Here is a 19,902-nt window from a genome sequence, read left to right as displayed (position 1 = left end):
GGTAAATATCTGCATTCAAGTTGAGCCTGTAAGTTTCTACACCAGCATGTATGCGCACTCGGATCCTCACTGTCTTGGTCGACAAGGCGGGAATATATTACGCCGATACGCTTTCTTTAGCAGATCTAGAGGGTCCCCCATAACTAGTCTCCCAATAGTCTCCCAAAGGCGACCGATTATTACAATAAATGCCTCCCTTTTAAGGCAGGTGGAGGGCATACGCTCTCCTGTATCTAATCTAACTCTCACATGCGGTTCGGTCGTAAGTATCTCCTGCGGAGCCCGATACTGAATGTCGGCGTAGGACATGGGAATATCATCTTGTTTCTGTCTCAGACATGCCCACTGGAAAGTTTTCGTTGCCTGTGGCTGCCAGCGAGGGCTTCGTCGCATTCAGAACGACCCCTAGACGCCCTCCGGCATCATCCCTCCAGCTTCAGGTTGCCGTTCTGAGAGCCATTCTTATCGCTGTCCTTGTTGCTGCCGCAGTATATACGTCAGGACTAGCAGGGAGTGCTTACCAGGGCTTGCAGAGTCTTGCGTATGCTCCGTTGAAGGCTGATGGTATACACGGTGCAGTAAACTGGAAATCATGCGGACAGGGGTTTGACGGCTACCAATGTGCCAATATCACCCTCCCTCTAAATCATCACAATGAAAGTGATCCTCGTACGGTCACAATATCCGTGAATCGTTACCTTGCTACCAATGGTACTCATAGGTGAGCCTGTCCGGTGGTCGATGTGCAGCCTAATTTAAGGAGATTGAGTGCATCAGGAAGGGCGCTGTGTTCATCAATCCTGGAGGGCCAGGTATGCTGCGCGGTTATGCAGATAGCAAGCTGACTGAACTACTCGCGACCAAGGCGGCTCCGGGACGAGAACGGTCTTTACCAAGGGCATCCTTTATTCTAAGATCCTCAATGGTGAGTACCGCGCGACAGACGTACGACTCAGGGTTTCTCATGCGGCTATCTTGAAGGGCAATACGACATTATTGGGTTCGACCCGCGTGGAATCAACCAAACGCGCCCTTATCTCTCCTGCTTCCAGTCACAATTCGATCAGGAAGTATTCGGGTCGATGACAGAGGGATTTGATCTGAACCTGCCAATTTACATCACTGCAGAGGTAGTCGCAGATTTGGAGAAACAAATCGAATTTATGACCGCTGCGGCGTCGTCACTCGCAGCGAAATGTTTCGAGCGTGTTGGAGAATATATGGCTTATTCCGGTCAGTCACTTTGCGAGGCTGCTCTGCATTACACTATTGACATCTCATTCTAGGAACTGAGGCTGTCGTCCGAGACATAGACGCAATGTCGAAGCTTATTGAAGGGGAGGACGCTCGTATAAACTGTAAGGACGATTTGTCACCTGAACACGAGCCTTTGTCAATCCGAGTCGCAGTCTGGGGCTTCTCCTATGGTACAATCATTGGACAATACCTTGTGAAGATACTCCCCCCTCACAGAATTGGTCGCGTCATGATCGACGGGGTTGTCAATCCGACCGTCTGGTCAGATTACCCCATCAATGCATACCACGGTAAGCAACTCCGAGCATCTGACTAGGTGGGGGTTTCTCAGGCTGTGCGCAGAGGGTCTCGATAACATAGACGATGTTCTCTCGTCATTCGCGACCGCCTGCGAAGCCACTGGGGATGCGTGCGCCCTGTCCTACATGGCTGCACCCGAAATACTCGGCGCAATCGACCAAATGATCGATTCCTTGTATGCTAAGCCGGTACCCGTCACTGGCTTGCGTGTTCCGGCTGTGGCGAAGGCGTCGCACGTTCGTCAATTGTTGTTCAATAACATGTATAGGATTCAGTCTTGGCCCGATTTGGCTGAACACTTATACAACGGCCTCCGGGGGAATTTCTCCGGAATAGTCAATGCAACCTCGCCAAAGGTAGATCCTAATGGCGCATCTTTGCCAGACAGGTCTGAGCACGCGACATATCCTATCTTTGTGCGTAATTCATTCATCGCATATGGTCCCGGGCACCAGCTTAAGCTTTACTCCCAGTGCTCTGATACCAAACCTTATGATTCCGAAAGAAAGCCACCCTCTGCAGCCGACCTGGCTGAATCCATCTTGGAACAACTCAAGAGGTACTCATACCGGATGGGTGACAAATTTTTCCCGCTTTCTCTATGCCATGTCTGGGAGGGCGTGACGCCCCGCCGCAGTCGTTACGAAGGCACGTTTGAACTCGAGGACGATGCACTGGATACACCGATCCTCGTACTCTCGTAAGTTGGACTTTGTGCCTCAGAATGAAGTCAGCTCTGACGGTTACCCAGAAATACATTCGATCCTGTCACTTCTTTAGCGAGTGCTAAGTACGCCAACACCCGCCTGGGGAACAACGCTAGGCTAGTGCAACAGAAGAATGGTTGGGGCCATTGCTCCATCAGCCAGAAATCGTTTTGCACTTTCGACATCATCACGGCGTATATGGTCGGCGGCACGGTACCAGCAGAGAAGCACACATTTTGTGACGTCGATGAAAAGCCATTTGCACCGTTCAACGATTCTCTGTTGATCCAGGGCGAAGTGGCAGACGTTGAAGCAAGGAAGGCATGGATTCAGTTGAGCCCGGACTCCACTGGCCTTTTGTGATTGTCCTCCAATATACTTATTCAGTAACGTACAGCTCTCCTGCGAGAGGGATGTAGATGTATGCACTGCCTTTAGAATGTCAGTATTATGAACTCCCTCCTAGTTGCAGCCTGAGTGGTAATTAGTGTACAAGAATACCGCCGAAGAGCCGCCATGCCACTCACAGATACAAGAATTATGCTATCTTCGCTTAACATCACGCTATTAGTATCTGTCGGTGTCCACCCAGGTACATTGAGCGATGTGCTCTTCATCCTGTACGGATACGACGTAATCATAGACTCCGTGAACAGAGCCAAAGGGTCCCCGTCCGCCTGTCCGATCATATGTTCATACTCGTTGTTCTCCGCAGACGATTCGGACCGGCGAAGCCCCCGCAGGTTGAAATCGTATATCTTAGGCCTGAGCAGGGTACCTCGGCTCACACCCATGTCCCAGCTCACGAACTTGGACCCGTATACCCAGCAAACCCAGCTGAGGGATAACCGTAGGGACGACAGCATGCGACAGCCAGTCGGTCCCCAGTCGGTCCAGGCAAAATCGCGCTGCCGTTCGCTAACACTAGCAGCATACGATCCTTGCGGCGGCGGGAGTCGTGACAGGAACGTCGATGCGGGGATGAATAGCGAATATACGCCCACAGTCCCGAACTGGACGTCATATACGAGGGTAACGACGTATGTCCGATTATCGGGGGCAACGTAGAAGGGAACATCCGAAGGCGCTGTCCAGTCCGGGCACGGATCGCAGCGTACAATAATGTCGACTGGCGCAAGGGGACTTCGGTACGGCGGGAACATGAACTTGAAAGTATGCGTCTCGTCCTCCACCGTAACGGCACCGTGTTCGCGATCAACGAAGTTGTATACACTGAGGCTTTGCGTGGGCATCGTGTCCAAGCTGACGATGACGTGACACCGAGAGAGGAAAGCAAAGCAGAAGATTGGGCCGTCCAGTGTCTTTGGTAACCTTCAATCAGCATTGGTCTGTGCCAGATATCGGGCTACTCACCATCTGTAAAGTACGTGTCTTCCAATTCCATATCGATAGTTCAGGCCCGACTTCCAGCTCACCCATGAAGCATACGCCGACGAAGTCTCCGCAAACTTGGATATTATAGGATGATGGGAAGCGGGTCACTGGGCGGTGGAGGAGAATGTGGGGGTCAGATGTCGATGGATGAGGGCCGCCGGTGGATAGTTTACGGAGGTGGATGCGACACATCTTGTGGGGTTCCTCGCTATATGGACGAAAGACTGCGATTATGGCTTGAAATCACATTAATCGTGATATGCCACTCACGCTTCCTCAATAATGACAAGCAGATCTTGACCTGGGTCCATGCCAAAATCACGCATGCTGACACCCACGTCCTCTATGGTCCATACACGTTCTTCGATTCGCCTGAAATGGGACGGCAGACGTCTAAACACAAGGGATCGCTGCCCCGAGCTTTGGGCTAGCACTCCTCCGTAAAGCTCGTAAAGATGCCCATTGGTCATGGGTACCCTCTTCTGGTCGACCCACAATAATTTATCCCAAGCCGTCTGGCGTTTACGTAGCATGTCCAGTTTCTCTGTTGCGCTCAGGCCGCTTCGAGGGCCGTCAACTAGCCCATTGGCTGCGAGCTCGATGTGATACTGTAGGTTTGCAGTATCTTCAACTAAGGTCTTGAAAAGGCGACAGACCTGCAAGGATACGCGAGTCAGTGTCATGGAGGTACAATGCCCGGATCACTACCGACACTTTTGATCCTCAACAAAGCGACCGGGTCCAACTGGTCCAGGATCGCGAGTATCAGCTCGGGTGGCAGAGAACATAGCAGACTATCGGGCTGCGTCGACGTCTGGACAGGAGTTACTGCAGACATTGTTGAGAGTAGCTATTCTGCAGTCACGGTGGTGGTTAAAGGAAAGACTCGCTGCCACAATACCGTCATTGGCTCTCGATGAGATCTCAGATCTAACCTCGCAGAAGCACGATCGTGGCTGGGCCACAGCGTCTATCTCGTGACATGGTCGCCAGAGTATGGATACAAACCAAACTAGTACATGCAATACTTCAAACATAAATAATCCAGCCATGCCTGAAATCGTGAATTCTCCCGAGTGCACTAAAACTGCCGTTTCCTGAACATCACCTCCGCCTTGCGGTTCGGCCCCCGCGCCACTCCAATCCAATTGTCAGCTGGGCGCACGCCTTCCGTCTCCAGCTTCACGTCGTAGTTCAATACCAGGTGAGCAAGCATCGCTTTGAGCTCCGTCCCAGCAAAGAATCTGCCAGGGCTGCCATGCCGTTGAGTATGCAGAAGCACCCTGTTTGTCAAAGGGTACGCACCATGCATGGCGGCCATGACCAAAGGGTAAATAGTTGGTCGCGGTAGTGACTAAGGAATGCTTCGTTCCCTCGCCGTCCTCCTCACGCATCTCCGCAAAGCGGAACCCATTGAAAGTGTCTGCGTCCGCGTAATTCTCTTCATCCAAATGAACACATTCTGCAGCCGCTGCGACGTGGACCCCAACGGGTACCGTGGTCCCGTCAGAGAAGGTGAATGGCTGCAGAACCTTTCTCTGCAAACTGACTGAGCCGCGTGTAAGTACTTGTGGACATGCAGGATGTCAAAACAGTGTGCATACCGGCCCCAAGGCCAGACATCCTTTGCGATTCCCGCAGAAAGCTATCCACTTTGCGCATCTTCTGCGTGGATGCTCTTGTCCAACCCCCTTCCTTGAGAACAGCCTCCACTTCTTCCCGCATAGGCTGGATATACGCGGGGTTCGCCGCAAGGTGGAAGAGTGCGTGAGTGAAACTCTTAAGGTGTGTGGCACAAATGAGTGATCAGCGTGGAACCGCCTCAAACCACTGACGCTCACTTACTCTTGACGAAGTATGGATAGCCGCAAAATTTAAGAGGAGGATGCGCATAGTCCAATGTTTGACCTCTCGCTCCGGGCCTTCAGCCTCTTCTAAGAACCACTGGAGCATATCATTCTGTAGCGTGCATCAGCATCTCGGCAGTACATCTCCTATGGGGAAGCTAGTACCAACCGGCTTCTCGGACCACTTCTCGCCATATTCCTCCATCTTGCGCAGCCGCTCTTCGATCAAGGGTCGAAGATGCTTCTCTGCTGCCTCGACCGCTTGAGGCACCAAGGGGAGTCTTGCCCCAATGAACCTAGCACAAGCTGGTAATCATATGTACTCGGTAAGGGTCTTAAGGGCAGTCTTACGGTTTCATAAACCGCGGGAATAGATTGAGGAACAATGCACTTTGCACGACGTCGAGTGTGAACCCAACGCCAATCCGTAAGTAATCAGCATTGCGGCCTGCCAGGGGTTTAGCGTCATCAAAGTGCGTGAGTGTTACCTCTGCTTACAAACAGGTAATCCCACAAAAATACGATTGGTAGCTCTGCAGACAATCTGCATGGTGGTATGAAGCGCGGGCAGCTTCACCCACTCTGATATGTATATCAGGCTTCCGCAAATACCTGGACCTATAATTTCAGACGCACCGTCTCCCTTGGGTGTTACCAGATCATCGAAAGCGGCAACGATCTCATCGTGAATCACTGGAAACAGATTGCCCAAATTCCGGGTAAGTCGAGTGCGAATGATCGGCATGTGGTAGTCATTGTGACGAGCTGAAGCATTATTCAGTCGGAGGGTATAATCGACCGAGACTACCTGTACATGTCGCGTCGAGCGTATGATCTGCAGACCAAGATGAAAGACAGACATACATCGTTCGTCGCCGCCGTGAATGAGAGCACATCGTCGGGTGCGTTCCGGAGTTCGTCAATCATGTTCGGCCGACTGACGATGACTATCCATCGGTTGATATCCGGAACCTTGAAAAGCTTTCCTTTGTACTGCAGGCGTAGTAAGTATTGTCATATTGCTGACGCTACCACACACATACTTACCTTGGTATATCCTTCCTGGATCATCTTGGGACCACTCCTGTACAAGTTTATAACCCCCAGCCAAGAGGTCAGGTAACCTGAAGGACCAATAGTAGGTATAGCATCAAGCTAGAAGTAACCAGATTAAGGTGGCATCAGAAGACAAAGCTAATTAGACTCACCGCGCGCTGTCTGGGACTGTACACTTTAAGCAGCCAAGACACCAGCACAGCTACTATGGTAGCATAGACCAAGGTGGTAGACATGGCTATCAAGGAAGAGCTTAGTGATGTTGTGTCTACTGTGCATCGTCGAAGACATGATATATGCTTGCAGAAGTGCTAATCTTGGTCTAATGTCCGACTGTCATGCCTTCTCACGTTGCCCCGTCCTGTATTTGGCATCTTGGTGGGAATTGTCACAGCGCCACTACAACACCAGCTGTTGCGGATGGAGGCTGAGCGGTCATGAAATACGTGTGCGGCTAGAGAAGGACTCCTCTTTGCGCATCCGATATCGACTCGCCTTGCGTATGGACCGCCTTGATACCGGGAAAGTCTTCTGCGCCTCTTCCAAGCCGGCAATCTGTCCCGGGTTCTGGCCTCGGCATTAAAGAGATCGTCCAGGCGTAATACAGAGTTGTCATCCGGCCCTATGCCCGAGCGGGAAACCAGTCCATATTCCCTTCATTCAAAGAAGTCGCTCAAAATTGAAGTACAATGATATCATCACACCCAACACGAAGACAAGACAAGGTCACGTAGCGTGTCTACTGTGCCTCTTCCTGAACATAACTTTGGCCGTGCGATTTGGCGAGCGCGACGTGCTGAACCATGTGTCCTTCGGCCGCACGCCCTCGTCTTCTAGCTTGACATCGTAGTTGATAACCAGGTGCGCGAGCATGGCCTTTAATTCCGCGGCTGCAAAGAACCTCCCAGGGCTACGAAAACATAAGGAATTATGTTGAGTACGAGTAATGAAGAAAGATTTGTTTTGCGGGTACACACCATGCGTGGCGGCCGTGGCCGAACGGCACGTAGTCCGTCGACGTACTGACGAACTGGTACTTGATGCTCTCCCCGTCCTCCTCGCGCATGTTGGCGAAGCGGAAGCCGTCAAAGACATCCGCGCTCACGTAGTTCTCGTTATCGCTGTGCGTGCACATGGCAGCACAAGCAATGTGTGTCCCGATAGGAAGCCGGGTCCCATCAGAGAGCATGAAGGGTTTCATGACCTTCCGGTTCAGTGCCACTGCACAAGGAGGAATGAATGATTAACACGAGCGCGTAGATAATGAACATACGCGCGTCGAGACCCGTCAACCGCTGGGATTCGCGCAGAAAACTGTCGAGCTTGCGCATTTTCTGCATGGACGCCTTGCTCCATCCTTCTTCTTTTGTAACCGTCTCGACTTCCTCACGCATCGGTTGCAGATACGCCTCCGGGTTTGCTGCTAGATGGAACAGGGCGATCGTGAAACTCTACGACATCGTAGATCAGCTGGTCTGTCTAATGCGACAGCGCATATTTGATTCACCATGGAGGAAGTGTGTATAGCAGCAAAATTGATGACCATCATACGCCTCGTCCAGCCGTCGACAGTCCTCTCATTACCTTCTGCCCCCTTGAGTAGCCACTGTAGCATATCATTCTATGTATATGGACACCGAACCAAGATCATTCAAGAGTGAGCGCAAATCGAAAAACCGCAAGTGGAAGACAGACCGGCCTATCTGTCCATTCATCACCGTATTCTTCCATCTTGGCCAGACGCTCCTCGATGAGGGGTTCAAGGTGCTTTCGAACGCGTCGGACAGTTCGTGGGACGAGCGTAAGCATGTTCCCGACGACCCTAACGAGTATTTCGAAAGCCGTTCGTCAAGTTACAGAAGCGAACGCAAAGAGGAATAACCCCACGGTCTCAGGAACTTCGGGAACATGTTCAGCAATATTGCACTGGCCATCACATCGACAGCAAACCTGACATTTGCCTCGCAGTAGTCCTTATTGCGACCTACGTACAGCCATATCGTATAATGCATGAATAATGACTGGCTTGTAGGAGCACTCACAGACAGGTAAACCAACAAAGACGCGATTAGATGCTCGGCACACAACCTGCATTATAGTCTCCAACGCTGGCAAGGCGATCCATTCTGTCGTTGACGCATGGAATCAACGTAGACCCGTAACGGCATCCATACATTCACACTTACCGTCACCTTTCGGAGCAATGATTTCATCGAAGGTAGTGATGACCTCGTCCCGAACTTCTGGGAATATTGAAGTCAGACTCCGTGTTAATTGCGACCGCACAATTGGGATATGGTATTCGTTATGGTGGACGTTTGGGCTCAGGGTATAATCGATAGACAGCATCTACCACACCAAATCAGGATGTATTCAGAATTTAGCCGGAAGACATACATCATTTGTGGCTTCAGTGAAGGACAGGACGTCGTCCGGGGCGCGTCGGACTTCGTCGATCAGTTTCGGACCACTGACGATAACCATCCATCTGTCTATATTGGCGACCTTGAATGCTCTCCCCTTGTACTGGATAATCCGAGTTAATCTCCGAGTATGTTTTCTGGGTGAGAATAGACTAACCTTGTCGTAACCTTCCTGGACCATACGTGGTGCGTCGTATAACCATCGAATCGCTCCTATGTATGAGGCCAAAGGTGCGGAAGGTCCGACGGTGGGTATGCCATCGAGCTACGAGACTCATCAGCGCGCCCAACGCTACAGCAATCTGGCTGTATAGACTTACAGCTCGCCTGTCTGGACTGAGGACACTCAAGAGAGCGCATGTCAGCGCGATGCCCACGACGGCATACACGAGGGAATAGTCCAACATGACGGTGAAGAAAAAAGAACAATCTGCAGTCACTCACGCGAAGGAGCGAACAGGATCCCAGCTCTCGTCCCATGAAGAAGCCCGGGTCTGCCGACGCCCGACGGAAGCAGTAGAAAATAGAATCGGGCTATACTGGGTCCTTTCCTAAATCGTAAGTTTCTGGCATGTCTCCCTATAGATGTCTCCCTGCTCGACCATCGTGCCGTACGACAGCCGTCGACGTCTACATATCATTGTTCGCGATCCGGCGGCTGCTGATACTTACTGCAGTACATAGCTTACCAAACTTGCGACCCTTACAAGGTTGACGCGGAAATGTGATTGGCTCTAACCTACTTCTCATGCTCACCGATCTCGTCGTACGATTCGTACCAGCACCGTGATTACTGCTGGTACGAGCCAAGTACGAGCATCCCCTTCGTATTTTGTGCTTGATTTCATGGGTATTCTCTGCGTATATCAAAAACTTTTTCTCTATGGCATGGTCGCAGGGACAACGGAATATGAAGACTCGTCCTCTAGCGCCGCGACTTCTCCCTGTGGGTGTGGTAAAGGTGAATGAGCAGCCTAATTCAAATTGAGTCAGCACCGACAGAGCTCCGGGACGTTACTGTGACAGGCTCTGGATATGGTAATTCTTTTACCAAATGAGGCTCCAGTGTCTGCGTGTCTCCTCTAATTGATATGCAATATTCATACACTACACTCGGAGGGAAACATGATCCTCAGATTCTATACTACAGTACAACAACAGTTATTAGCCTATGGATATGCCTTCACGATGCAATAACAATACGGAACAACGTGAGCGAACTACACTTGACGCTTCCTGAACAAGACCTTTGCTGAGCCGTTCGGCGCAGACGCCGGCCCAATCCACCTGTCAGGAGGTCGCTCGCCCTCCTTCTCCAGCTTCACGTCGTATGTCGTCACAACATGTGCCAACATTGTCTTCATGATGTTGACGGCAAAAAACCGGCCTGGGCTATTCATGCCAAGGTTATCTTTGATCTCTTGAAGTATAGCGATTAATGAAACTTACCATGCATGCTTGCCATTCCCGAAGGGCACGAAGTCGTCCGCCGTATTCACGAGGTATTGTTTAGGACCATTGGCCTCGCCTCCCTTGAGGAATCTGAAGGCGTCAAAGACTTCAGGATCAGGATAATACTCGCCATCGTGATGGGTTGCTGTCTGGGGAGCAAAAACGTAGGTACCAGTAGGGATGACGGTCCCATCGGAGAAGGTGAACGGCTTCAGAGCCTTTCTGCTCATGGACACTAATCGAAGGTTAATATCGGACTAATGAAAGCTTATTTGCATGATATACTCACGGCACCCAAGCCCGTTGTACCTCATAGACTCTTTCAGAAAGCTATCGATCTTCCGCATCTTTTGCAAAGAAGCTCTGGACCATCCCTCCTTCAAAATAATCTCCTCTACTTCTTCGCGCAGAGGTGCTATATAGTGCGGGTTTGCAGCCAGGTGCAATAACGCGTGCGTGAAGGACTACAAGTTTGATGTATTCGGTAAAAAATTCAGACCTTTGAATGGAAACACATTTCATACCGTAGAGCTCGTATGAATCGCGGCAAAGTTGACGGTTAACACCCGGAGCGCCCAATTGCGTACTGTCCGCTCTTCCCCCTGGGCATCTTCTATTAACCAAGTGATCATATCTTTCTATTCAGCAGTACGTGCTCAGCCTCCAGACGAACGTTTTGAACGTAACGTCGTCGTCCACTCACGGGTTTCTCCGCCCAGTCCTTGCCGTACTGGCGCATCTTCTGTATCCTGTCCTCGATGATAGGGCCAAGGTGCTTGACTCCTCGGTTGATACTTCCTGGGACTCTTGAGAGTAGACGACCGACGAACCTGAGACATAGTCACTGCATCATCTAAATAGCGCTATTTACAGCAAACGCAGACTCACGGCCTCATGAATGTTGGGAACAGATTGATAACGAATGCACTCAATGCGACATCCATCGTGAACCTGACACATAAGTTGACATAATCGGGATCTCGACCTGTTGCATGGACAACCGTTAGTACAAGCAACTATCAGGCCGAGAGATCGAGACCTACATAGGGGCAACCCGACAAACGCCCGATTACTTGTACGGCAAACAATCCGTGATATGGCCTGCACAGCTGGCACAGGAACCCATTCTAAACGGCCAGCAGTGAAGACGAAGCAAACAAGGGAAAGGGTGAAGGGTGCTTGCCGTTCTCCTGGAGCTTAACTTCGTCACTGAACGCAGCAACCACCTCATCGTGCATCTCGACGGCAACATTCCCCAGGTTTCGCGTCAGCTGAGAGCGGATAATCTGGACGTGATATTCGTTCTCGCGTATGTTCGGTCCCAGCGTCCATGGAATGGCAAGAGTCTATCCAGAGCATCAGTGTCAGTGCTCTTGGCGACTTCGTTGGACCCACATCAGTAGTAGCTGCTGTGAAGGACAACACGTCATCTGGGGCTGTTCTGAACTCTTCCATGAACTTTGTGCCGGTCACGACGACTAGCCATCGGTCTATCCGGGCGATCTTGAATACGCCACCCTTGAACTTCAGGCAACGGGTAAGTAGAGATACCTTCTCCTGATCGAACCCAACATACCTGGGAATAACCTTGCTGCACCAAGTCCCGTGCACCAGTGAAAAAGCGAAATGCACCAATGTAAGAAAGAATCGGGTCCGAAGGACCGCCCACTGTGGGTATCCTATCTAACTAGTCACACGTTCAAGTTGGTAAGGCTGCATTACATTGAGTAAAAATCACTTACACATCGCTGGTTAAAGCTGAAGGCCTTGAGGACGTATAAAAGAATAGCGATGAGTAGGAAAATCCCATATGTAGAGAAAGAGGATGTTCCTATGGTGTCAAAGGAGAGCGTCATGGTCGGTATAACACGACTACTGGGATCACAAGGAGGGTATGTCTGAAGACTACCAGGTGTTATAAGGAGAGTCTCTCAGGTACCAGAGCGGTACCGCCGGGATCGTGCACGAGCTACGTATCACCGAGTATCGTAATATCGGATCTGTAGGGAATGCTGAATGTTGAGATACCCACACGCAGTTCTGGCTAATTGTGGCTGTGCAGTTACTCGGGACTGAGAGCCTTGTCCGTCTCGTCTCCATAGGTGAGGAGACACAGATGTGCTCGGGGTGGACTTTAATGGGATTGATACTTAGCTTATCCTTCGGTGGACTCGCAGGTGAAGCCGAATCGAAGTGCGACCTAGTGATGCAGCGTTAGGTCTACATGTCTTCCAGGGTTTTCCAGGTTTTGCATAGCAGAGTGGAATGCACGTTTCGCAATCGATTGTTTGCTCCTACCAAATGTTTCCCGGAGTATGTTAGACGCGTCGGATCATCCCATATGACGGTACGACAATGCATAGTTCATACTTAGCTAGGCGGCCAAGTGAGATACGAAGAGCCTGGGAGGAAGCCGTCTCCAGGGCCGAGTTCGGTGATCAAAGCGCAGGACAGAAACTGCAGTGCAATACTATAAATCTTGTATTCACCAGATCGATGTCCAGCTCACCGTATGAGGTCAAAATGCGTGAATCTCCCTCAGGCTGTCGGAACCGAGGGCCTTCATTTCACTATCAAACCCTCGGGTTGCCACGGTCCAGGGCACAATCCCTTACAGTGGTACACTGAATGAAGTTCTGTGCCTTTGGGTAGGGTTCCCTCGCTGCCGCTGGCATGTAATGTCGGAATGAGGCGTTGCCAACATCAGAGGCTCGGGATACGCTCTGATTGGTGGAAGATTGACTGTGTACGTAAGCAGGTGGAAGGGCCGCACAGCCATGAGCTAATCGCGATAATGACTTCATGAGTTCAATCGACGGAATATGCGGGAGGCTAATGATAATCCTGGGCTCAAGTGACTGCCAAATGACGAACTCTTTCCCTCGCGCTCTTTGCTGTCGACCACGACCTTCTACCGCTTGCTCAGGATGGCCCTCGAAACACTGTCCGCCAACAAGTCCTTCGGCGGCGTCTTGACCAAATATAAGTTCAAAGTACGCTGATTGTCATGTTTCGGTATCGGTTTGCCCCGCTCATGCGCCGACTAACAATCGCATTAGTCCGCGGCTCTAGGGGGACTTGACACGCAGTTCAACCTATTCCTTCCGGCCAATGCTTCCCAGGGAAAGGTCCCTGTTCTGTTCTACCTGGCTGGTCTGACATGCACCGAAGATAACGGGTATGTTGCTTCTCAAGTAATGTTAGGGTTCTGGATTGACAGTGCAAATCATCACAGGGCCCAGAAAGGTGGTTTCCTTAGAGATGCCGCCGACGAGGGTATCGCCATTATCTTTCCTGATACATCTCCCCGCGGCGCAGGGATCGAGGGGGAGGACAAAGATTGGGACTTCGGAGTCGGTTCATATCGATCTGGTCTCTGTGAGCTTCTTCGAACGGTCTGACAATCTAGTTAGGGGCTGGATTTTACTTGAATGCCACCAATCCCAAATTCGCGAAACACTATAACATGGCTACGCACATCACCTTGGAATTGCCGGAAGTTATTGAAGCTGCCGGCATTCCCATCGTGAGTACGGTCCAATGTTCTGGATCTACACGGGGGCTTATCGTCCCGACACATGCAGGACTTCTCACGGCAGTCTATCTTTGGCCACTCGATGGGTGGTCATGGCGCCCTAACCTTGTACCTAGCCGCTCTATCGAAGGGATCCAAGAGTAGGCCATTCCGTTCCGCGTCCGCCTTCTCCCCTATTGCAAATCCCACCAAATGCCCGTGGGGCCAAAAGGCGTTCAATGGCTATCTGCAGGGTGGCGTCGATGAAGCTGCGCCGCTATATGATGCCACCGAGATGATTACCAAGATCAAGGACAACGTCCACATATTGATCGATTATGTGCGTCTTCCGATTGTTCAGTCGCTAGACGAGCTGACGTATTACCTCTGTTTTTAGGGAACTGGTGACAACTTCTATAAACAGGGCCAGCTCTTACCCGAGAATTTCCTCAAGGCGGCTAGAGATGCTGGCCATGACGAGGTGCAAGTCCGCGTGAGGCCGCAAGACGGATACGACCACAGTTACTACTTCGTAAGTAGCATGCGGTGTCTGATCCTTCTACATCCCTATTCTCACCTTCATGTGTCTTGAGATTTCCACTTTTGGGCCTGATCATGTCCATTGTGAGTACTCAGATTCTGTCCCTGGCTCGCGGCAGCATTGAAAAAGTTTTTAGTCCACGCAAATTTCCTGAAGGCATGATTGAGGCGCGGCAAGAATATGAAAGAAGTTCGCAGGGATGTAAGTCAAATGCAGGTAGAAGGAGCATTGTAAACGATACAAGTTACGAATCAAAGTGCATTTTGCTTGATTCAACTGTCGTAACTCGACGCATACATGCACGCAAGTGTATTCCGCGAGATAATAATGATACATAGAAGGTTTGAAGTACACGTCGATCAACCCAGAGTCTGAATACCAGCGCTTGAAAGGGGAAGGAACGGAATACCGTGGAGCCTACAGATGCCGAGCACGAGCACAGACGTAGCCATAAGTGGTCATGGTCCTCGGCGCCAGGAGGCAAGCCTCAGGAAGACGATATTCGCGTGCGGTATGCATTCTCCAAGTCCTGCAGATCTGAACGGATCCAGGAGCTTCGCATTGCCCCATAGACAGTCGCTCGTTGCTGGTAGTCGTATATGAGTAAACGGGATACCAGAGCCTGGGCTATGAAAAAGCAAGTTGTGGGCGAGGATCCCGACATTTAGAGAGGTGTCATCTAGATAGAAATGATGTCCGAGAGTTCATACCGTCAGGGACCGTCTTCCAGATTGACTGGTCAAACTCTAATTCGTAGTTAATTATACGCTCCTTGACAATTCTGTTGCGATCGACAGAGGCCTGAGAAAACTGAGAATAGCTCTGCTCGGTGCCGCCATGCTGACGAGAAGATTCGTAGTCATACGGCCCGTAGTCGAAGGGATGGCTGCCACTATAGCAAGCCATAGCGCGCGTTAGGACTACCACTGCGGAGCAGACAAGCGTTGGACACCCACGTAAGCATAATGTACAAGATAACGCCAGCGCTCCAGCAATCCGAAGGCATGCCGACGTAACCTCTGTCTTTGTGGTCCAGCGCTAGAATGGCCTCAGGAGGCAAGTAGCAGACAGTCCCGCAAGCATTGAGGGTCTCTTGGTATGCTTTCGGTCTTGCAAGGCCGAAATCCGCGATCAGGATTCGAGGATAGGAGCCAGGGGCGTGAAGGAGAATATTCTCCGGCTGTCAGATAGCCAAGACCAACGTCATCATACAAATCAAGAGAAGTCCAGCTGTTTACCTTGAGATCTGAACGTAAGTTAAGACGGAAGATAGCGTCGATGATCAAAATGTGGTCAGAAACGTGTAGTGGACAAATCACATACCACGGTGACAGATCATCTTGTTGTGGAGGTAGGTGAGACCACGGAGTAATTGGTACATGATATACTTCGCTTCGCCTTCACACAAACGATGTTCTGTTTCTTTACGACTCACGATGTATGCGAACAAGTCGCCGCCTGTGCATAACTGAAGGAATATATGCCTATAAACATGGCAAATGAGTAGGGATGACTAAGATAGTGTAATGAATACGGGCCGTACAGGAATTTACCATTCACTTCGACATTATAAGCCCTGTTGATGTTTGGCTATAGTTCCAGTCAGCCATATTGATTTGTTGGGAGACCCTCCAGACGACAGACATGGTTGAGGGCCAGTAGTATTCTGACTTCTTTCATGACACCACGCAGCTCGTGTTCCTTTTTGGTCTTGATGATTTTGCATGCGACCTGCCTATGATTCGCTGGATCCAGTGCAAGATGGACGCTAGCAAAGCTTCCCTGGCCTAAGCGATGAGAGGTCACTGTGTATGCGCCAATTTGCTGCCGCAACATGTAAACCGGACCCATCCGTGATACTCTGACGGAAATCTACCTTGTACGAAGGTTGTTGTGGCGGGGTGGGGTCGAACAGATTCGCCTTTTCCGGTTGTTGCTTCAGTAAGTGAATGCAAGTGAACTCTGTTCAAAACAGCGACATCAGCACGTCATACACTACATTAGTCTCCCTCTGCTCACTTTGTGATGAAGGTATCTCGAGGACGTCGTTATCCATGAGAATAACGGATGTTCGTCGGACCTTTTGCCCGTTCAGAATAACCCCGTTGGTCGAATGATCCTACGGTGCCTCGTCCATGTCATGCTAGATCCAGGGGATGCAGCCGTACCTGACATGAAACAATCACGCCCCCATCTCCCGAAGGGACACTGAGAGACCATAGCAATTCCGTTATCACGGGATATGGAGACAGAGGACAGACTCACGCATACACCTTGCAGTGCACGCTAGAGACAACAATGTCGGAGAGTAAATAGGAGCTGGCGGATCGGCGGTCACGACTTCATCCGCCCCCATCCAGGAGAAGCCCAGCTCACCAGATGGCAGGGTTCCGACCGATTGTAACAGGTTTATTGACGCTCAGTGCAACAACTACGCGCAAAACCAAGGGCTTAGAGCAGAGAAACGTAAAGATTCAGCAGCTGTGCCACCTTCTCTGCGACCCTGTTTGTTCGTCGTTACGAGTTTGGCGCATATATCACCGGAGAGCCCGTCACAATCAATTGACCGATGTCCCGACGATGCCCAAGTCGGAGGAGGGGCTCTATCGTGAGTCGGAACAGGCATTATTCGCAGACTGCGTGGACTGCAACGGGAGACGAGCCAGAGAAGAGGACGAAGCCAGGGAAAACGCGCATGCAGACACAATTTATGGTGCAGCAGCAGCTAGACGCGACTCAGTCACGTGAGGGGATCCGCATACAGTGAACCAGTGATAAACTCTGTTACATTCCTGAAAACATATATACAATTCTGTACCCGTGTTATGGTCAACTAAGACTGGATTAATCATATCCTCTTCCACTTCTCTGTTTGACCCGTTTGTTCTTCTTGTGATGCTTTTTACCGTGACCTATGTCACCTCCTGCATTTGCGAGGACTGCCGCAATCCTCGCCCTTCGTCCGCTGACAGGTGTTCCGTCATCCGCCACGGAGTTCTGATGAGGGAGTGTATTGGGCCTAGAGAATTCTTTTCCATTCTTCCTCGCTCCTTTAATGAACGCTCGAGAAGAAAGACCTGAGTTTGCTTGAAAGAATTCCCGGTCCAAGTTATCCGATTTGAAACCATCGGCGGTAGACGCAGCCTGGCCATTGGATGGGGACGCGGTGGGAACGAATGTATCGGCCTTCTTGACGACTCGAGTCACGGGTGCTTTCTTTTTCCCTGCCATTCGTTTGAGCGCAAGCTCACGTGTTTGCTGGTTGAAATCATCTTCTGGCACTCCTGGCGGAGGGTGGCAGTACAGAAGCTTCGCGTTTACGTAGTCTTTAAGGATGTACCTGGCGGCGCGAGCTTCGTCAGGATTTCCTTGGCCGGACCGCATGAAGCCTCGAGAAACTAGATGAGGTCGTAAGCAAGGGGTTCAACTACGGAGGCCTGGTAATAAACTTACTTGCGTAGGGGATCAGGAGGTCCGACGCGGTTACTTCCTGTCCGTAACCACTTGTCCTCATACTCAAACCGTACGTGGCTTCCAGCACCTCCTTCGGTATCCGCTTGACTACCAAAGTAACAGGGCCCGTATATTCCCTCATCTGGTCGATAGGTAAAACTCCATCGCATGTCAAGTCCGCCTTGGTCGTAGCAAACTGAGGAAAGACAAGACCAGGACAGTCGCAGAGGGTCATGGTCGGTGATAGATTGATGGTCTGGAAATGCTTCGTCTTGCCAGGCGTAGACGAGACGCTGACCTTCTTTTCGCCCAACAGGGAGTTAATAGTACTCGACTTCCCGACGTTCGGGTATCCAACTAACCCGACGACCAACTTGGTTGGATGGTTGCCGGAAGAATCCGCGAAGGCTAGGTAAGGTTCAACATAAGGTACGCCGAGCGTCAATATGCATTACTTACTGCTCAGGTCAGGAGCGGCTCGAACGAATAATGCTTCAAGTTCCAGAACACTGAGTACTTTGGCCCTTGGATCCTGCCCGTCTGCTGTGTCTTCCTCGGAAGAGAAATATAATTCGTCGTCGGATGACTCCTCCTCGGATAAAAGTGCAGCATGGCCAAGAGCACCCTCCTGCTCCTCATCAGATTCTTCACTTTCTGAGTGTGGAGGAGTTGATTCGGAATGATTATCATCGGAGCCTGAGGTGCTATCGTCGTCCCCCCCATCCTCGGCCTCAGCCTCAGCCTCGGCACGAGCCCAAGCTTCTTTCCTGGCCTCCTGCAACGCAGTAGCGTTCGCTGCCGAGAAGAAAGCGTACTGCACTCCTTGCTCATCAAAATAGTCTGCCCAAAGCCGTCTTTGCAGGAAATTGAGCGGGTACATATGGCTGAGTGAAGGTTACTAACCTTTGCTTGGCAGTAAGCAGATCAGCTTTATTTATGAGCAGCAAGTTCCGCCGCTTTCCTTTCCCAGTTCCCTTTTCTCCTTCAGTTCCTTCGACGTCCCGGACGTATGACTCCAGGTCCTCACAGCGGAATCGTAGAGGGTTTCGACCGTCTACGATTTGTACAACCAGGTGTGAACGTTCTATAACACGCCATAATTGACGCCAGACTTCGATATTCCGCTCGAAGGGCGTCAGAAGGAAGCTATCGCGATCCTGTAGGCTATGATAGGGTATCGCATGGTGAGACAGGGCATTTTATGGGACAGAGACTGATGGACACACTCGGCTAGTCCTCTTCGCCATTCCAGGAAGGCGTCCTTCTCCTGTCTGTCGAGCTGCTGGGGGGACATATCCCTTGTCCACGGCGGTCTTCGAGGTACACGCAGACGTTGTTTATTCTCCCGGAACCTCTCCAGCGTCCTTCTCTCCTCTTCCTCCGTCAATAAGAACGGATTGTGGCTTGTCGCTGCAGGAACGCTGATGATTTTGACATTTCGACGTTCTATCGAGACCATGAGCAGCGTTATCGTCAGACTGGGAGTGAACAGGTACCAGCAGTGAAGTCGGTCGCCGCCAGCTGCGCGGTATTCAAGAACTCGTCTAGATCGTTCTCTTGCGTTACGGACCGTAAACGGGCGGTGCTGTCGATATCTGTTGTGTACTTTGAGTGACACAAGAGGACTCGATGAATATTATTCCACAGTAGCTCCTTGTCGTGAAGTACCAAGGTACTCACAAGACCTGATTCTTGTGCGCGGCGTGCATCTTGTGTTTTCCTGTTAATGATAGCCCTGCCCAGCCCACTAGGGTTCTGATTCCGGCCTTTGGTGGGGGCCTGTAAATCTAATATGTCAGGATGCGAATCGGCCAGCTTCAGATGTTCCTACCATCTCAAAAATCTGACAAGTTGCGGAATGCGATGGTAGAGTTCACAGTCAACAAGCTGGATGGACGTCCCGAGCCCACAAATTGTGGCTGATGACACATCTCGATCACTTATCGCATCGCATGGC

General features: G+C 50.9%; 8 protein-coding genes across 8 annotated transcripts; 2 read left to right on the top strand and 6 right to left on the bottom strand.

The window, feature by feature from the left end:
- Nucleotides 1–338: 338 nt before the first annotated feature.
- GLOTRDRAFT_113100 (alpha/beta-hydrolase) lies at nucleotides 339–2,844 on the top strand (the record flags this gene model as incomplete). Its single annotated transcript, XM_007862688.1, has 11 exons — nucleotides 339–534; nucleotides 580–721; nucleotides 778–812; nucleotides 866–925; nucleotides 982–1,233; nucleotides 1,287–1,358; nucleotides 1,410–1,547; nucleotides 1,600–1,973; nucleotides 2,031–2,257; nucleotides 2,309–2,737; nucleotides 2,792–2,844. 10 exons carry the CDS (start codon nucleotides 339–341, stop codon nucleotides 2,625–2,627), a joined length of 1,815 nt encoding a protein of 604 aa, XP_007860879.1. The 3' UTR covers nucleotides 2,628–2,737; nucleotides 2,792–2,844.
- Nucleotides 2,138–4,497, bottom strand: GLOTRDRAFT_135147 (uncharacterized protein; the record flags this gene model as incomplete). The annotated part of the gene is made up of 6 exons (XM_007862687.1): nucleotides 2,138–2,257; nucleotides 2,309–2,737; nucleotides 2,792–3,586; nucleotides 3,639–3,867; nucleotides 3,930–4,315; nucleotides 4,372–4,497. 5 exons carry the CDS (start codon nucleotides 4,495–4,497, stop codon nucleotides 2,699–2,701), a joined length of 1,575 nt encoding a protein of 524 aa, XP_007860878.1. The 3' UTR covers nucleotides 2,138–2,257; nucleotides 2,309–2,698.
- A 221-nt stretch (nucleotides 4,498–4,718) lies between these two features.
- GLOTRDRAFT_135146 (cytochrome P450) lies at nucleotides 4,719–6,798 on the bottom strand (the record flags this gene model as incomplete). The annotated part of the gene is made up of 11 exons (XM_007862686.1): nucleotides 4,719–4,912; nucleotides 4,965–5,208; nucleotides 5,264–5,438; nucleotides 5,505–5,618; nucleotides 5,676–5,802; nucleotides 5,870–5,954; nucleotides 6,005–6,088; nucleotides 6,143–6,314; nucleotides 6,371–6,499; nucleotides 6,554–6,661; nucleotides 6,715–6,798. 11 exons carry the CDS (start codon nucleotides 6,796–6,798, stop codon nucleotides 4,741–4,743), a joined length of 1,494 nt encoding a protein of 497 aa, XP_007860877.1. The 3' UTR covers nucleotides 4,719–4,740.
- A 380-nt stretch (nucleotides 6,799–7,178) lies between these two features.
- On the bottom strand, nucleotides 7,179–9,451 carry GLOTRDRAFT_113099 (cytochrome P450). The gene is made up of 11 exons (XM_007862685.1): nucleotides 9,306–9,451; nucleotides 9,143–9,250; nucleotides 8,960–9,088; nucleotides 8,749–8,911; nucleotides 8,605–8,688; nucleotides 8,450–8,546; nucleotides 8,258–8,384; nucleotides 8,070–8,183; nucleotides 7,836–8,013; nucleotides 7,540–7,783; nucleotides 7,179–7,472 (listed from the first exon to the last, which is right to left on the bottom strand). The coding sequence occupies exons 1-11, from the start codon at nucleotides 9,390–9,392 to the stop codon at nucleotides 7,289–7,291; spliced, it is 1,515 nt and encodes a 504-aa protein (XP_007860876.1). The 5' UTR covers nucleotides 9,393–9,451; the 3' UTR covers nucleotides 7,179–7,288.
- Nucleotides 9,452–10,205: 754 nt separating this feature from the next.
- Nucleotides 10,206–11,176, bottom strand: GLOTRDRAFT_124225 (cytochrome P450; the record flags this gene model as incomplete). Its single annotated transcript, XM_007862684.1, has 5 exons — nucleotides 10,206–10,377; nucleotides 10,435–10,672; nucleotides 10,727–10,901; nucleotides 10,962–11,075; nucleotides 11,141–11,176. 5 exons carry the CDS (start codon nucleotides 11,174–11,176, stop codon nucleotides 10,206–10,208), a joined length of 735 nt encoding a protein of 244 aa, XP_007860875.1.
- Nucleotides 11,177–11,564: 388 nt separating this feature from the next.
- On the bottom strand, nucleotides 11,565–12,293 carry GLOTRDRAFT_124224 (uncharacterized protein; the record flags this gene model as incomplete). Its single annotated transcript, XM_007862683.1, has 4 exons — nucleotides 11,565–11,783; nucleotides 11,833–11,961; nucleotides 12,014–12,124; nucleotides 12,180–12,293. The coding sequence occupies 4 exons, from the start codon at nucleotides 12,291–12,293 to the stop codon at nucleotides 11,565–11,567; spliced, it is 573 nt and encodes a 190-aa protein (XP_007860874.1).
- Nucleotides 12,294–13,241: 948 nt separating this feature from the next.
- On the top strand, nucleotides 13,242–14,773 carry GLOTRDRAFT_68109 (carboxylesterase). The gene is made up of 8 exons (XM_007862682.1): nucleotides 13,242–13,430; nucleotides 13,497–13,615; nucleotides 13,673–13,794; nucleotides 13,851–13,963; nucleotides 14,022–14,291; nucleotides 14,349–14,483; nucleotides 14,545–14,575; nucleotides 14,629–14,773. The coding sequence occupies exons 1-8, from the start codon at nucleotides 13,365–13,367 to the stop codon at nucleotides 14,652–14,654; spliced, it is 882 nt and encodes a 293-aa protein (XP_007860873.1). The 5' UTR covers nucleotides 13,242–13,364; the 3' UTR covers nucleotides 14,655–14,773.
- A 206-nt stretch (nucleotides 14,774–14,979) lies between these two features.
- Nucleotides 14,980–19,810, bottom strand: GLOTRDRAFT_68104 (kinase-like protein; the record flags this gene model as incomplete). The annotated part of the gene is made up of 18 exons (XM_007862681.1): nucleotides 19,777–19,810; nucleotides 19,626–19,724; nucleotides 19,442–19,550; nucleotides 19,172–19,391; nucleotides 18,849–19,109; nucleotides 18,405–18,799; nucleotides 17,946–18,353; nucleotides 17,463–17,890; nucleotides 16,869–16,942; nucleotides 16,758–16,811; nucleotides 16,661–16,700; nucleotides 16,137–16,316; nucleotides 16,036–16,082; nucleotides 15,816–15,976; nucleotides 15,731–15,738; nucleotides 15,449–15,672; nucleotides 15,203–15,384; nucleotides 14,980–15,119 (listed from the first exon to the last, which is right to left on the bottom strand). Exons 1-18 carry the CDS (start codon nucleotides 19,777–19,779, stop codon nucleotides 14,980–14,982), a joined length of 3,033 nt encoding a protein of 1,010 aa, XP_007860872.1. The 5' UTR covers nucleotides 19,780–19,810.
- Nucleotides 19,811–19,902: the final 92 nt, after the last annotated feature.

This window comes from Gloeophyllum trabeum (assembly GCF_000344685.1).
Source record: "Gloeophyllum trabeum ATCC 11539 unplaced genomic scaffold GLOTRscaffold_00001, whole genome shotgun sequence".
In the NCBI taxonomy this organism is placed as follows: Eukaryota; Fungi; Basidiomycota; class Agaricomycetes; order Gloeophyllales; family Gloeophyllaceae; genus Gloeophyllum; species Gloeophyllum trabeum.
Note: the sequence above shows the minus strand (reverse complement) of the source record. Positions and strands in the feature narration are given on the sequence as shown.